Genomic DNA, 15212 nt, shown 5'->3' on the forward strand with positions numbered 1-15212 from the left:
GGCAAAGGGATCTCCTTCACTGTGTGCTGCTGGTTCCACATGTAACAAAAGCAGAGTAACCTGGAGCAGCAAGAGCTACATCGAGAGATGCTTCTAATTCCTCTAAGCAGAATCCCAGTGCTTTGTGAATGCTCTCTCTCCACGGCATATGATCCTTTAACTCTCTTCTGGCCACTGTTTTGTTTTCTCTGTTATCAGCCAGGAAAATGATCTCTACCTTGGCAATGGGGTAAACGCACCATGGCATCTTGTTTTCTCCTCTGGATAGAACCGAGCACGTAAAACGGTTTCGCTAGGAGAGAGGGCACGGTGCCTTTGTAGGAAAAGAGCTGGGGAAAGGAATTTTTGCAAAAGAGAGCTTTGCTGCTTAGAAGCCTAAGGCATCTCTTCTGTTTTATATTCTTCCATTTTTAAGGCTTTGTTTTTGGTTTTAAAGGAAGTTGCTCCAGCGCGGGAGCGAGCGCGCGCGCGCTTGCGGGCTACCCCGTCTTCTCTGCTTTATTCTGCAAGGCTGTTGGGAGTTTTTAAGCTGTGTGAGAATCCTGGGAGTTGGTGATGTCAGACGGGTTGGGTCATTTGAAGGTTAGCAGCTTGGGAAGGGTTCATAGAAAGTTCACTCGCATATATTAAGCAATTCAATCTTTCATTCTGTGTGACACAAGTAGTAGGAAGTGAGCCGTTCGAAGGCAGAAGGATCTATTCCGCAGCAAAGGGGGATCTCGAACGGCTATCGAAGCCTGTTTCGTCGGCAAAACTTCAAGGCTGCACGGGGAACAAAAAAATACCATCACTTCACGACAAGACAAAGTGGCTCGAAGGCTTCTCAAAGATTTGGGGGCACAAATTAATGGAAGTGGAACTTGGAAGGCTGCATGTCCCCCCCCCTTTATTCGGCTGGATTGGCTGAACAGCCTGGAAAATGGTAAATGATCATTTGGATCAATTACAGGCTTTTAGCTGTGTTGTCTGTCATAATTCATGATTCTGGTCTGGGAAAAAGACCAACAGCTTACGTGCCAAAAAAGGGGCAGAGTTTGATGGAGTTGGATGTACTTTTATATGTCATTTTTCCCCACACCTAGAGGAAGGCACTTTTGCAGACGTACTGGAGAGGGGATCATGTTTGACTGCATGGATGTCCTAGCAGTCAGCCCCGGTCAAATGCTGGATTTCTACACAGCAAGTCCATCTTCCTGCATGCTCCAGGAGAAGGCTCTGAAAGCCTGCTTCACTGGATTGGCACAAACAGAGTGGCAGCACCGGCACAGTGCTCAATGTAGGTCCCGCTATTGTTTTTTTCCCTTATTTGCTCTCATTTTTTAAAAAATATTTGCATGCCATAAACAGGAGGAAAATGCTACCCGAAGGAGAACAGGAAAGATTAAAACAAGGTGTATTTCCCAAAATAGATTTTCATACAGGTGTATGTGCATGCATGCACCCAAGAGCTTTGCACTTTTAAAAAAGACCCAATTTTAAGCATGTTGCACCTTCCAACCTTCTTTATTGTTCCTCTAGTATATTTAAACAGTCTGGTCATTGGATGAAAGTGCAATCATGCTTTTGATTAAATAAAATACCAGTATACATGAAATGGTATTTCCCTATCTGTATGTTTACTTGTTTTTCTTATGCTTTTTTTTTTTTTTTTAACAAAAAATCAATTTTATATTATATCCAGGTGCATTTTAGCATCTAAAATGATGGGGTGTTTTGCAAAGTGGCTTCCTCAGTTAGGGCAGGCAAAATGCAAAGTTAAGGGCTTCAGTAAATGTTTCTCTTTCTCTGACCAAGAAAAAAGAAAAAGAAAGAAACAGCAGTATTTCTTTGCACTGACCCTGCTGCCACCTTTTTTTCTCTTTTTTTTTTTTTACTTTGTTGCTCTAAGAAGTCCCTGTTTTTGCTAGAAAACTAACTGTGAACACCCCTTGTGTTTTGCCATCAATTATCTCAGCACTTTCTGGGTCTGTGAAAAGCTCAGTCCGTACATGAAAGGCAACAGTTTTGCTCCTGCAAAATTCTTTTAAAATGCCTATTATATTATCAGGTCTTCACCTAGTGGTAGAGGACATGGGTGTCAAAACATGGCATGCTTTTGCAGTCTTTAAAGTTTGAGAAAGAAGGAGCAATGCCAAAGTTCCAGCACTAGGCTGTCTGCATGGGGGGTGGGGATCCTCGAAGGATGCTTCATTGCTTTGACGCTGATTTGGATAAATGATGACTATCTATCAAATTGTTTTAACATGGTCTTTGACACTTCAGTGGAGCATTAACTAGAGAGTATAGTTGATATTGATGTGGTTCATAGGCTTCTCGGTTGCTTCAAAATACACGAGTTTCTTTAAAATCTGCAATCTGCAAAGAAAGAAAAGTAAATGTGACCTTTTTTTTCATACGTGTAATGTGAGCTTTATGGTAACAAACGCCACAATCAAAAGTATTTTCATTGCGATTAAGTCATCATTAGTAACCACAAAAGCAAACAGAACTTGGAAAATGAGTCTCTGGGATCAAATTTTGAGAATGTTTCAGGAACAAAGTTAAAAACAAGTATAAAATCAACAGGCAATTATAATAGTGCAGGTATTTTTCAACTTTTTCCATACTAGGGAGGGAAGGTATATAGGCTGTATTAATTCAGTATTGCTGACTAAGAAAATTTTTTGTTGAAGCCTGTCAGCATACCTTTGGTACTTGTGTTCTTTTTTTAGCAAGAATTTTATAAAGTATAGTTTAGTTATAATCAACGTATAAAAGTTTAAATCTTAAGAGTTGCCTAGGAGAACAAGATCTTTTCCAGTGTCAATCTCCTAGAAAAAAACATTACAAGACTTATACAGTAGATTGCTATGAAATGGAACCATGTTTTTTTTTTAAATGTCATATACCGGTGAGTTGCAAGTGCTAAATATGCCATTTGATCAAGGCTGGTAGTACTAAGAAATGCAGGTCGGTTATAGTAGGATGGAAACTAATCAAGGATATGTTAACCAGCATACACCAAGGTACAACAAAATGGTTTCAGAATATACTTTCACAATTTTGTAACAGCTACAGATAAACATAAAGCTAGTGAGCTTTAAAATCAGATTGAAATAATTTTTCAGTACGCAAATTGTGATTTTTAATTAGTGGTATTATGGTAATTGTAGTATCCTGCAATGTGTTTAATTTTATTCTGATACTTAACCTGCTATTTATAATTATAAAAATATGCTTTCTATAGTACTGAGTAACTCCAGTTGTAAATATTTGTCACTTCTGTTCTGACAAACTCTGCAGTTTTGAGTAAACTGTTGAGATAAGAACCATTTTGTAAGACGTGAAAAAAGGGACAGTCAAACCTATTTTGGTTTGGCTGTAAACATTATGTTGTTGCAATAGTTGATTTATTCCACAATTGTAATGCACCGATACTAGAAGTTTAACATAAGTAGATGATAACAGCAATTATGTTGGTTCAATAATTAGTGCAGAAACACCCAGGAAAGTATTCACAGTTCTCTGAGATGCAAACATCCAAATCATTGAAATGTTGCACCTAGAGTAATACAGTACATATTTTATATCCCCTAAAATCATATGTGTTTAAGGTTTGGGTTACCAATGTTAAAATCCTGTTTGTTTTATGTGTGTGTGTATTTATATGTGTGTGTGCATACGCACATGTACTTTTTGTGTATTGTTCTCAAATGTGCTAAAGTGTGACTCTTGTCTGGAAGAAAACAAAACTCTGATTGACTAGAGTTTAAAATATTATCAGTAAGTTCTTCTCATCTTAAAATGTTAGAGTCAATATGCCAAAGTGAAATGAACAATCTTTGAGTCAAGAATTCACAAATAACCTACTTTATTTTTCCTATAGCAAAATGCATAAAACAGTTATGTGAAAGTGTAAAGGGCTTAAGTAGAACTTTTGTGTATGTTTCAGCTCATTATTGAAGTAGAAACAGATTCACTGCCATCTGATTTTAAAAATGAGGCAAAATATAAGTGTCTGAGAACAGAATTATTTCGGACTTTTTATGATTCTTTATAAGGAAGGCGGTGATAAACCAGATTTTCAATAGATAGTACCTGTTTTTAGAATGCCCCTTATGTATTTTGTCATTGTTTTGAGAGAAAATAGTGTAATAGTATCAGTGTTAGTTTTTCCTTAAATAAGATAATGAAGCACATGTGTAATAACAAAGTCCTGTGCATCTCTACTCAGAAGTAAGCCCAGTAAGATTAAATGGGACTTACTTTTAGGAAACTGCAGAGGATTGCAGAGTAACAACATAATCTTGTTTATTCAGAAGTAAGCCTCACTTTGTTCAGTGAGATTTAATCCTTATGTGTGTTTAGGATTACAACTTTGATCTTTTTCCCAGTAGAATGTATGGGACTTAAAAATGTCAGTTTACACAAATTAAGTTTACAGGATAATAGCTTACAGGTCTGCATAAAATCTCTGAAGAAAATCTGCAATTATGCATGACATTGCTAAAATATTGACTGTTAATAATATTTAGGACCAACTGAATTCTTGCAGTATTCAGCTTTATAAAGTTCACAAATAGCTGTCCTAAGAGAAAATTCAGTGTTTGATTATTTTTCATATCTCTAGTCAGAATATAAAAACAAACATATTTAAGTATATGATACGACATCTACATTCCTACGTATTGAATTGCAGCAGGTGCTGTTGGTGGTTCTGCATTTCAGCCAAAGACAAGGTTCATTGTTATGTAGGTTTACTTAAAGTTTCTAACAAATTCCTTCTATGATTACTAAGAAGCTTTTATTTGCTGCAAATTGGTGTAAAAGACACTTGCTCATTTATTATTTATTATAATCCAAACTAATTTAAGACACTTTGAAAAACAGTGAAATCTGACTTTCTTGAGTTTCCCTGTGACATGTTTGCTTTCCTTTGAAGGATCCAACTTCTGTTTAAAACTAAAAAAATCAAGAGCTAAAGTTAATATACCTGAATTCCAGGAGGTATGATAGGCTCGGTTTATTGTTTATTCATAAACAGGAGTTCAGTTACATTCCGCCTACAGTCACTTGTATAGTGAGATGGTCTGTGTATTAATTTGATAAATAAATAAATAAATAAATTCTTATTGGACATAGATTACTTCCACATTTTAGCCCAGTATTATGAGGTAGATCATTATAGTCCAGCTAGTAAGACGAGCGAAAGTCCATCTCAGATTGTGATAATAATTTTTATATCATCCTTCATACATTGATTGTCTTCATACATTGTTTCCAACCATCTCTACTGAAGGCTGTTTGCTTACTCTAGTGATGAACTGTACCTGATTTAAAAGTGCAACTTCTGCCTCACTTATGTGTCCTGTGTCACTGTTTTACACAGTTGGCAAGTTTAATTCATACTTACGGCAACATGCTGATCCCAAAGTAAGATGTATGATGCTTAGCATCATTTTAACTTACTGTTTTGTTACCACAGTTAACAGAAAATAGAAACTGGTGCCAAGGAGATTTTGGACCAAGGAGTCAGCATTGGTTTGAGTATAATCCTCCTGTGACCTTGCATAATACATTTGAATGCCAGAAGTCCTGAAAATATACATGTGTGTGTGTGTGTGTGTGTGTGTATAATTTCCTTCCTTTGTGATCGATCTTATTGGAAAGGAAGTCTTGAAGTAAGAAGAAAAGAAAAGGAAAAAAAGTTGAAAATGTTGCATGGGTCACTCTTCAAAGTTCAAAAGGAAGAGAATAATGTGAGCTGGAAATGATTATGAAACTTAATAATCATTCTCAAAGACTGTGATTATGTATCACACTACATGTATTAATCAGCTCACCAATGAAAGAATGTCTAGGTTGTACCATAACAGCAGTTTTGTGAATGGCCACAATATATAGGTAATTATCCCCCACGTTTCACTTTTGCCTCTGAGCTCTCCTTACAGTTTACTGTTGTTTCCCTACCCACAGATGTAGATGTTCTCTCTACTTAACATTCCATGTATTTGAGAAATGGACTGCAGTACTTAATAAATGTGTAGTTTTTAAATGTACCACAAGTTATTTGGTTATTATTGCTAAAGCTTCCCCATTGGTTGTGCATATATTTATGGAGCCCAATTTAGCACTCCTAAAGAGCTCTTCTAAGGATCTGGTAGTTAAGTAGATACACTCTCCTATATAGTAGTAAAGAATGCAGTCTTATAGTCTTGGCACTGCATTTTATCTTTTCTGTTCTAGTTCCCTGCCATCACAGGCCAAAACTTAATGAAATAAAAACCAGTTTCCTGTGTTCATCAGTGCATGCCAGCACTGCAACACGCATGATATGTGTTGTTTCTGCGATTTCCATAATGGCACTTTTGTGGCTTCTACAATCTGTAAAAATAGAATATTTGGTACTAGGCGGTGCATTCACTTAGTTACTGTAGTACGGTTTTGGGTGCATTCCTCTAACAGTCAAGAGCACTATTTTTGTGCCCTCGAAACTATTGAAACTACTTAGGTCCTCTGTGCATTTGTCTGTCCAACATAGAACCTGTTCTGTGTCAGCATTTTTCATGCAAACAGGAAAAACACCAGCAGGGCCAGAGCAGGATATATTAATGCATGAGGAAAAGGAAATGGGGTCCTGTACCACCACACAAACATCATCAACTGGGTTAGCAATTGAAACTTATTTTAATACTGGCAATAGAATAGGGTTCTTCAACTCACTTGAGGTCACAGAGTACTTTAAGAGGAGTGCACTGTGGCACACGTAACTCTTCTCAAAGAGCAAGATAGGGGCTTGGGAGTAATGGTGGGAGGATGCCACTGCAAAGCCCCAACATTTGTCTTTGGAAAGCAGTTTTGTTCAGCTTACCAGTAAGACCAAGCCTGTCAACAGTCAACTAAACATACTGCTGACAGATCAGACCAATACACTTCATCTACCGCAGGCCTGGATGTAGTCATTTGTTCTGTGAGGGGGTGATGCCCCAGATTCAACCCTTTTAAGAAGTAACATGCTCTTCAAATTCACATTCAAGCTTCTGCACTTCACTGCAGCATGTTGGACTGTAGAACTGAAGGCAGAATAGGAGGCGCAGCGACATATTCACAACAGGGACACAGATTCATGAATGATATGATGCAAATGTTCAGCAAAGAGTAACTAGCCTGTGTCTGTGGATAGGATGTTTTCCCAGTGGGTGTGTCCATGATAAACTTGCACTGCTGTCCAACACAAACGTTACAGCTATGAAATATTTCCAGGAGGAGTCTATTTGACTATTATGCTGTCAAATTTCCTACAGGAAATATGGCTACGCTACACTTAAATCTATTTAATTAAAATAAAGTTAGAAATTTAATACAATCCTTCCCTGCAAGTTAGTATGCTTTTACATTCATCTTTTCCTAATTGTTTTTAAAAGCCATCTTACCGCATGGACAATGTATTCAGCCTTGTTTTTAAAGCAGGTGCAAAAAGAAAAGATCAATGGTTATTCTTTGTATTTACCTGAGCGTCCCTTTCCTTTATTTCATTATTATGGTTTGAGTTTTAAAGCTCTTAAAAAGATTTTCCTTTGGACAAATGATTGTTCTTTCTTCCTACCTATTGTTGGCTGGTAAAAACTGTACAGTTAAGTCAGACATCTCAAATATTGTTCCAGTTTCATATATCCAGTTGCAATGGAAGAGTAACTATTCTAACTATATTTATAGCACAGTTTATATTTATTAACATTGACATTATTTTTAGAGAATATTTTTTTCAATCTTTAAATGCATTCCTCACAGAATAATTGCTTTCAGAAGTACAGTGACCTCTGAAGGGAAAGATCTAAAGCCTAGTCCTTATGCTCTTAGAATAAAGTCTCCATGAGCTTGTTCTCACACAGATGTATACAGTTCAAGACTCACATCTTTCCTGCTGATTTTGAACAGAATACTCTCAATGATAGTTTTTCTTAAGTTGTGTTATGTTGACCGTTTTCTGTAACAGAAATAATGTTTCACGGATGATTCCATTACATCCATGATTTCTGAGATACTTGGCTTTGTATGCGTGCAAGACTGTAGTCTTAATTTCTTTTCCCCCCAAACATTAATTGAATAGGAATTTAGACAAAGATTTTAAGAACAATTGCTGGTAGGTAAAAGGGATAGGAATAGTCATGTTAATACAAAATTACCTCAGTGTATACTTCCTGAACCAAAACACAAACCAAAAATCACTCAGATACCAATGTTTGCATTTTCCCCAATTTTATTGAGCAGTTCTCAAACAGAAAAATGTTTAATTTCTGTATTTTAGGGGAGAGTACACACAGAAACATATATTTGTAGGGCAGCCTTCCCCAACTTTTGTTCCTTCCTGGTTTTTTTCCAGCAAAATGCTAAAGAAACCAGATGAGAGGAGCTTAAATAATAGAAATAGGATAGATTTATCCTTTCCTTATAGTAGGTAGCAAATAACAGCTAGTCAAAAGGGTTTCAAACAAAGGTTTCTTCATCATTGGGTAGGGTACCCATACATTGCTTCAACACAGGAAAAAGAATATTTCTGGAGGCAGTTAACAACATGTTTCAGTTTGTACATAGGTAACCATTTATAGCTGTAGTTGTAGGAAAAGGAAGGAAGGCACTTAATATTCTGAAGTATATGTAAGATCCAACATAGTCTCCTATTTCAGAATCAGCCTCTATTTTTTCCAGAGAGGACTGTCATTGTCCTCACCTGCTCTGATTTCTGCTTTGTACAAACAACCATTGGTTTGGTTTTAAATCTTTTACTCAGCCCATCTCAAAAATCATGTTGATGCTGTTTATAGTGGTTTTTTTATTCTCATCGAACTTCTGTAAGGTGAGGTTGGAAGCACTTTGTTTTATTTAACAGTGGTGTACTGTGCTTCTTGAGCATTCATAATAATTCTCCATTTACAATAGTACTTGAGAATTCCATTTATAATTGAAGGCATGTGGCATATTTATACTAGAGACACATGGATTTTCTACTCGTTTATCACTTGTAGAATATATTCATGGATATATAAGCTTTTGGTATTATGGAGGTATAAGCTGTTTGTCCATCTTGGCCAGGTGGTTCTAAATCTGATTGATAGCAATTTTTCAGGTCCTTATTGATTTTCCTGACACCTGTTTGCTGAATGGAGATACTGCTGATTGGATTTAGGATCCCTACGTTTGTACTGTATTGTGGATTTACGTGCAGTGACCCAACATTCCTCATATAATCTGGTATTCCTCAATCCTATGTCTTCCAAGCTCTCAAGCCCTGCAATCTGTCACTCAAGTGTTTTGGCCAATGAAAATTCTAGGAATTATGTCTTGGAAGATAATTTTGGAAGAACACCTGATTGCAGAACTGATGTGGCAGTTAAACTCTCCTAGTACTGGTAAACAGGCATTCATATCTGGTTTTGATTGATTTTCAAATGGATCTTTGATTTATGTGAAGAAAACCTCAATCCATTTGCATGGTGTTTGGGTTGACAATGTAACCTCATAAAATAATAATCCTTAGTGCTTGACTGTGATTTTTGAATTTGTTATGCCTACTCAGTATTCCATTTGTTCTGTGCATACATCCATTCAGGCCACTGAGTAGGCAAGCCTTTCTCATTTTTGCAATGTCTACTTGTGAATGATGTGATCTGTAACTTGCAACTGAGTTTCATTATAAAAAGCAGTTGTTTTCTTGGTGCAATTAATCCTGAATGCAGGGGATTGTATTCTGATAGTCCTTAGCTTTTATAAAGTACTCAAGCCATGTTGTTCCTCTGTGAACATTTTCTATAAGTTTCTGTTAACTCCTTCCATAAAGAATTATTTTTTTAAAAAAACTATGAGATAAACATATAGAAGGAACTTTTTAATTGCATGTGTGTATATATGAGTGTATGACTGGGATCACTACACGTTTAATATGCTTACTGAATTAACCTATTTTCTAGGATCATGAAATATATTGAAACATAAATTTACTCAAATCTCTCTAACTAAATTTGGCAGTCATTACGTATTTAACTGCCCAGGCTAAGTATGTTCCATTAACTCAACCTAAGTGCCAATTTATTTTTTGTCATGAGAGAATATGATGTAGAAAGTTGTAGGATAAATGGGTTACACATTTTGTGAGTACTTTCACAAGTACAAACTTTCTCTCAGATGAGGACAAACTAAAAGTGAAGACAGAGATGTGCGGCATTTCACCATTTCCCAGCCACATCAACAGAGGCCAGGGGTTGAAGCTCTGTCCTGAGATACACTTCCTTTCAAATGCTCTGACATTAATCCAATATCATGCAATTTCTATCCTACTATAAGCCATCAGTAACTCGGTAAGCTTCTAGGTGTGCTGCCTGTCTGGACTGCAAAAAGGATAAGGCATTTCAAGGACCTGTCAGGCTATACAGTAATACATTTCCTGGTCGCCTGCCATCGACTTAGGAGAGTTTTAATAAGTTGTGCAGGTCTATCTTAATCTATATTAAATGCATCTGAATTGCTTCAGAGTTGGTTCATAGTGGCTGAACCAATTGCCAGACTTCAAATTACAAGTCTGAGTTACCGCCAAATACAGATGGGGTGATTTATGTAAGTGCTTGAGAAATTAAGCTTGAATATATCCTAAATTTGAGCCAACTTTCTTCCAAACTGTAGATTGTATTTCCTTGAAATATTAAAGAGTTTTGGGACTGAATTACCTTTGTTTCTTCATTAAAGTCATAACTGTTAAAGAATGTTTTTCTTTGAGCCATTTCAGCTTCAGAAGATTTTTGAGGCTTGGTCTGTTGGAAAGCTTGAGGATATAATTAGCTGAAATGGAGATAAAGTAAAATTTAGCTCCTGGTGTTCAATTCAGTGCTGTGTTGCTATATGTTATTGAAGAGGAGAATTCTTGAAAGCAAACATAATTATTCCATGATGATCCTCAAAATGTCTTTATTGGCCTTAATGAGAAGCTATTGCATATGGAATTATACATTTTAATCAGTTTTTCCTTTCATTGCATCAGAAAAATAACAAATAATAGATGAAAAAGAAGACCCGATGAGTGATTGGCTTCACAGATAGTTTTGATTATGCAAACCTTGTCACAATACTTTGCATTTTAATTAGCTAGGATTATTATTGTAGCAAATCTACTGTAATACTAGAGTTTTCATGCATTATCTTAAATTCAAAGTGATATAAGCCTAAGCCATAGAAGCCTAAAAATTCCATCTTCCTCCTTTCTAATTTCTTTCAGTATGTGTATGTGTATGACATCAGACAAGTTTGCTAATCAGTATAAATATGCTTGTCTGAGGAAGCTCCCCCTCACCATCACACTTTTAGAATATCATTTGCTTTGAAAAGAGAAAAAAATCAGACATCCCTTACAGTGAATTTCTTGTTATTTCTGTCCTAGAAGAAATTGTCCGTATCTGTGTGTGTGTGTGTGTGTGTAGTGGAAGGGTGATTTTTACTTGCTGGAAGTACTGAAGGAGGTAAAGACTCTGTAACTATAGATACCAGTACTAGCTGTTAGAACATGGGGCCAGCACAAGAGCAAAAGACTGGTTATAAAAGCAAACTAGCCTATGAGCAAAGCTGTTCCTGTTTGCACCAGTACAGGAGTCAAAACCTAGATTTTTATTATTTAATTAACATAGTTGAGGTTAATTAAACTTAAAAAGCATTTAACTTCAGTATGGAATTATAACTATCTGAGAATAAATGCAGAGAAGAGCAGAGGATGAGTTTGCATGGGTGAAAGTTGACTTCTGAAATTTCTTTTAAGAGTCTTCTTCATTATTTTGCAATCTGGGGATGTCTTTCTCAAAACTCTGAGGCCACATGCCTTTTATTCATAGCCTCTGGGAATTCTGGAAGTTGTAATTTTTCTGATTCTGCTGGTGTTAATTATTGTTTTTTTAATTACTATGTGGTTCAGAAAAACAGTTGCATCTTAGAATATCTATTTCCTTCCTAATCTATATGTTACTTTTAACAAATACTTTCTCTTTATTATAAATCAGTATTTTTACAGAAACCGATTTGTCCAGAAACGTGGAAGTTAACCAGCACAATTATGTTCATATCCTCAGTTCTAATTCTTTGTTGTATTTCTGCCAAAACAAAAACCAAACCCAAAACATAACTTTCATTCTTCATTTTTTTAAATGTGCTCAACACTAATGATTATTGATTTTCAATCTCGCTACAATTACAAGTAAGTGTGATGAGTGGCAGATAAAAAGTAATAATCCATGGAATTCTGTTTCATGTTTGTCTGTAGTTCTTTGCATGATCAATATTAACTGCCCCATTGAAACTAACTGCAGTATCAAATAACAGTAAATCAAAAGAATGTGCTTACAGATTATTTATTGAAAGGTTTAATTGTTCACTGGGGTCCAGCTTATCTGAGGAAACAATAGAATGTAGTTGTTCGACAAACCAATTTGTAAATACTGAACTGTCATGCATGCCTCCAGCTAACATATTTTATATGCAGAGGATCACAGGTAAATACCTCAACATTAAAAATAAATTAATAAATAAATAAAACTAGTCTGGTGTCCTTGGAGCCCTGCAGCCGCCGCCTATCAGTATGCACAATATTAAACTAAATGGTCTTTCTTGTAATAAGATAATTTTATATGACACAACTGTTTAATACAGCAGCAAGCAACCATTCTGCAGAGGAAAGGGGTTGGTCAGCATCATGAACAAAGATAGGTTGGAATTTTTTCTGTTTGGGGGAGGGTTGCTTTGTTTTTTTTTAATAACATTAAGCATATTCTAGTATTTAGGCCACAGTTATCATATTTCTTAAGAGAAGAAAGAGTGTTGCTGAGTTTTAGTCAGAGGAACTTTGAGGACTACAGAGAATGAGAATTAGGCTCTAAGTTCTTCACCTCTGGTTCACTGGGATTGAGTGTTGCACCACATAATTACAATATTGTATAGAACTATTATGCATCAAAGGAAGACAGCACTATTCTAGTCCATTTTTTGGTGTACACTTGGTTTCTTAACGGGTTATTGAGGACTTTTAATACAGCTTTAGTAGAAAGTTCTCAAGCTATGTGTATTGTAAATGAAAGTGCTTTATACTAGCACAGACATTGTTCCATACAGTCCAACACTGTATATCTTAGATTTCCCCAATATGGCACCCTCAGAATGGGTTGGGAGTACAGACCCCAAAATGCTAAACATTCCTAGGGTTGAATGGACAACTTGAGACCCACAGCCATATATGCCCTTGGAAGGGACCCTCAGAGACTTCCAAAAGTTATTTTAATTTGTAATGTGACAGTAGGGGAAAGTATTAAATACTTAACTAGAGACTAAGCAGATTAACAGTATTTAATTGTAATTATACATAACAATAAGTAAAATGAAATCAAACTTAGTTTTTGCCTTAGCACAATTGATAAATAATTGTAGTGTTAGCACATAACGGAAAGCCAAGAGTAGCTGCATCCTGGAAGGAGTTGTACACAACCGACATAAATGTTGCTGTATTATGCTATTTTATTATTTTCATTAGAGCTATCATAGATTTGAATGTGGGGCTTTCTGCAAGCAAAATAAGTGTTCTAATACTAAGTTACATATGAAAGTGTTCAAATAAGAGGAACTCGGTGAAGATCATGGGAACTCATAATTCAGAAAATCATGTCATTGAACCTCAGAACTAATTCAGTCTTATAGGGAAATACTGAAAATAACTTGAAAATACTGAAAATACATATAAAGGAAACATAACTCCTGAAAAAAATAGCTAAGCAAGGTTTTTCTGAGCAATATATACTAAGTTGTAAGGTATTTTACTTTGTAACTAAAAACTATTAGCCAGAGAACAATAGCTGCAGGGTTGAAGCTTCCATAAAGCAGAACCTAAGAGATGATGGTGACAGTAGTAGTAGTAGTAGTAGTAGTAGTAGTAATAATAATAATAATAATAATAATAATAATAGCAGCAGTAGTTTAAGCAACTATAGGGAAAAGAGTATAATTAAAAACCATACTAACTCTAATTGCTAAATGTAGCATATCATTCAGCATAATGAGTACACTCAGTTACTTGTTTTAATCTAAAGAGAAAGATACAAGCTGCATCTCTTTTAGAATAATTCAGGCATAACTCACTTAAATAACTCTGCTGGATTTCCTAATGACCCTTTCCAACAGATACGCAAAGGAAGGTATATAAATCAATTAACAACACACATCAGTACATCTGGGATCCCAATTAATTGGGACAATCTGCAATTTTCAGAGAATATGATTCTAACTTGGAAATATTTCTAGTCATTAAGTCAATGCATTAATTTCAGGATTTAACTGTGCTGTGGAGTTTTAAGTTTCTTTAATTACGGTGTCATGAGATTGAGAAATAAAATGCCACATGAAATATCACTTAACGGGTCAGTTTTATTACATGTGATTAAAACACTGGTGTTTTAGTCTGTCCACATGCTATTGGACAACTCTGTAATAAATTAAAGGTATTAAACCTCCCATATTTTCTCTGGCTATCAGCCAGGATGCAAAATGGGATAAATAATCTTATGGAAAGGGCTACTGAAGAATTTAAAACACACTACTGTGATGCGATAGGAACAAAGCCTAATTAAAAATTATGTACAATAGTTGTTTGAAAGTGAATATCATCTCTATATTCATTATATTGCTCTGTGGAGCAACATACCAAAAGTAGAGAAAGGGAATCTATGAATCCTATAATGGAAAAGTCACTTTAGGCTGGTATAAATGTGTAATCAGTCGTTGAGGGTTCATTTCTGAAGGAATTTGGGGATTATCTTTGGTAGCTTCCCATCAATATAGATGGGAATACCTGAGACCTCAATACCTGAGGCTTGGCAGTATGAGGTCTCATATTGTCCCTTGCCCTTTAAGTCAAAATGGGTTCCTGAAAGACAGTGCTTAGGGCGCATGTCTTTCAAAAAAAGGGAAGAGACAAAATAACCATCACTTGGGAATCAGTGGGAATAGAACCTTGGAAGTCACTCCCTTCCCAGAGTTTGCATATTTTATTTTCAGACCTAGAACTCAATTGATCAAAATACATTAACTGAGACACTAGCAACAGTGATGACACCAGAAATCATTAAAAGCTACTGGACAAGTTTGTAGTAAGATGTCATTGTAATAGCTTTTATTCTGGAAAGTTACTTCCCTGTGTACCTTGTGGTGTTTTC

General features: G+C 35.8%; 1 protein-coding gene across 4 annotated transcripts in view; it reads left to right on the forward strand.

The window, feature by feature from the left end:
• Positions 1 to 323: 323 nt before the first annotated feature.
• RARB (retinoic acid receptor beta) overlaps positions 324 to 15212 on the forward strand; it is a 100927-nt gene continuing 86038 nt past the window's right edge. Inside the window, exons 1-2 of one of the 4 annotated variants that reach the window (XM_025167094.2) lie at positions 822 to 922; positions 1083 to 1276. In XM_025167094.2, the coding sequence (XP_025022862.1) occupies positions 1120 to 1276 (157 nt within the window). In that variant the 5' untranslated portion in view covers positions 822 to 922; positions 1083 to 1119. Of the gene's footprint in view, positions 1277 to 15212 lie in introns of all 4 variants that reach the window. The other 3 variants (XM_007428952.4, XM_088150803.1, XM_025167096.2) reach the window with 3 other exon arrangements.

The sequence above is a fragment of the Python bivittatus genome, unplaced genomic scaffold, assembly GCF_059951505.1.
Source record: "Python bivittatus isolate LINGU-HERP-01145 unplaced genomic scaffold, Pbiv_v1 ctg000610_np1212, whole genome shotgun sequence".
NCBI lineage: Eukaryota > Metazoa > Chordata > Lepidosauria > Squamata > Pythonidae > Python > Python bivittatus.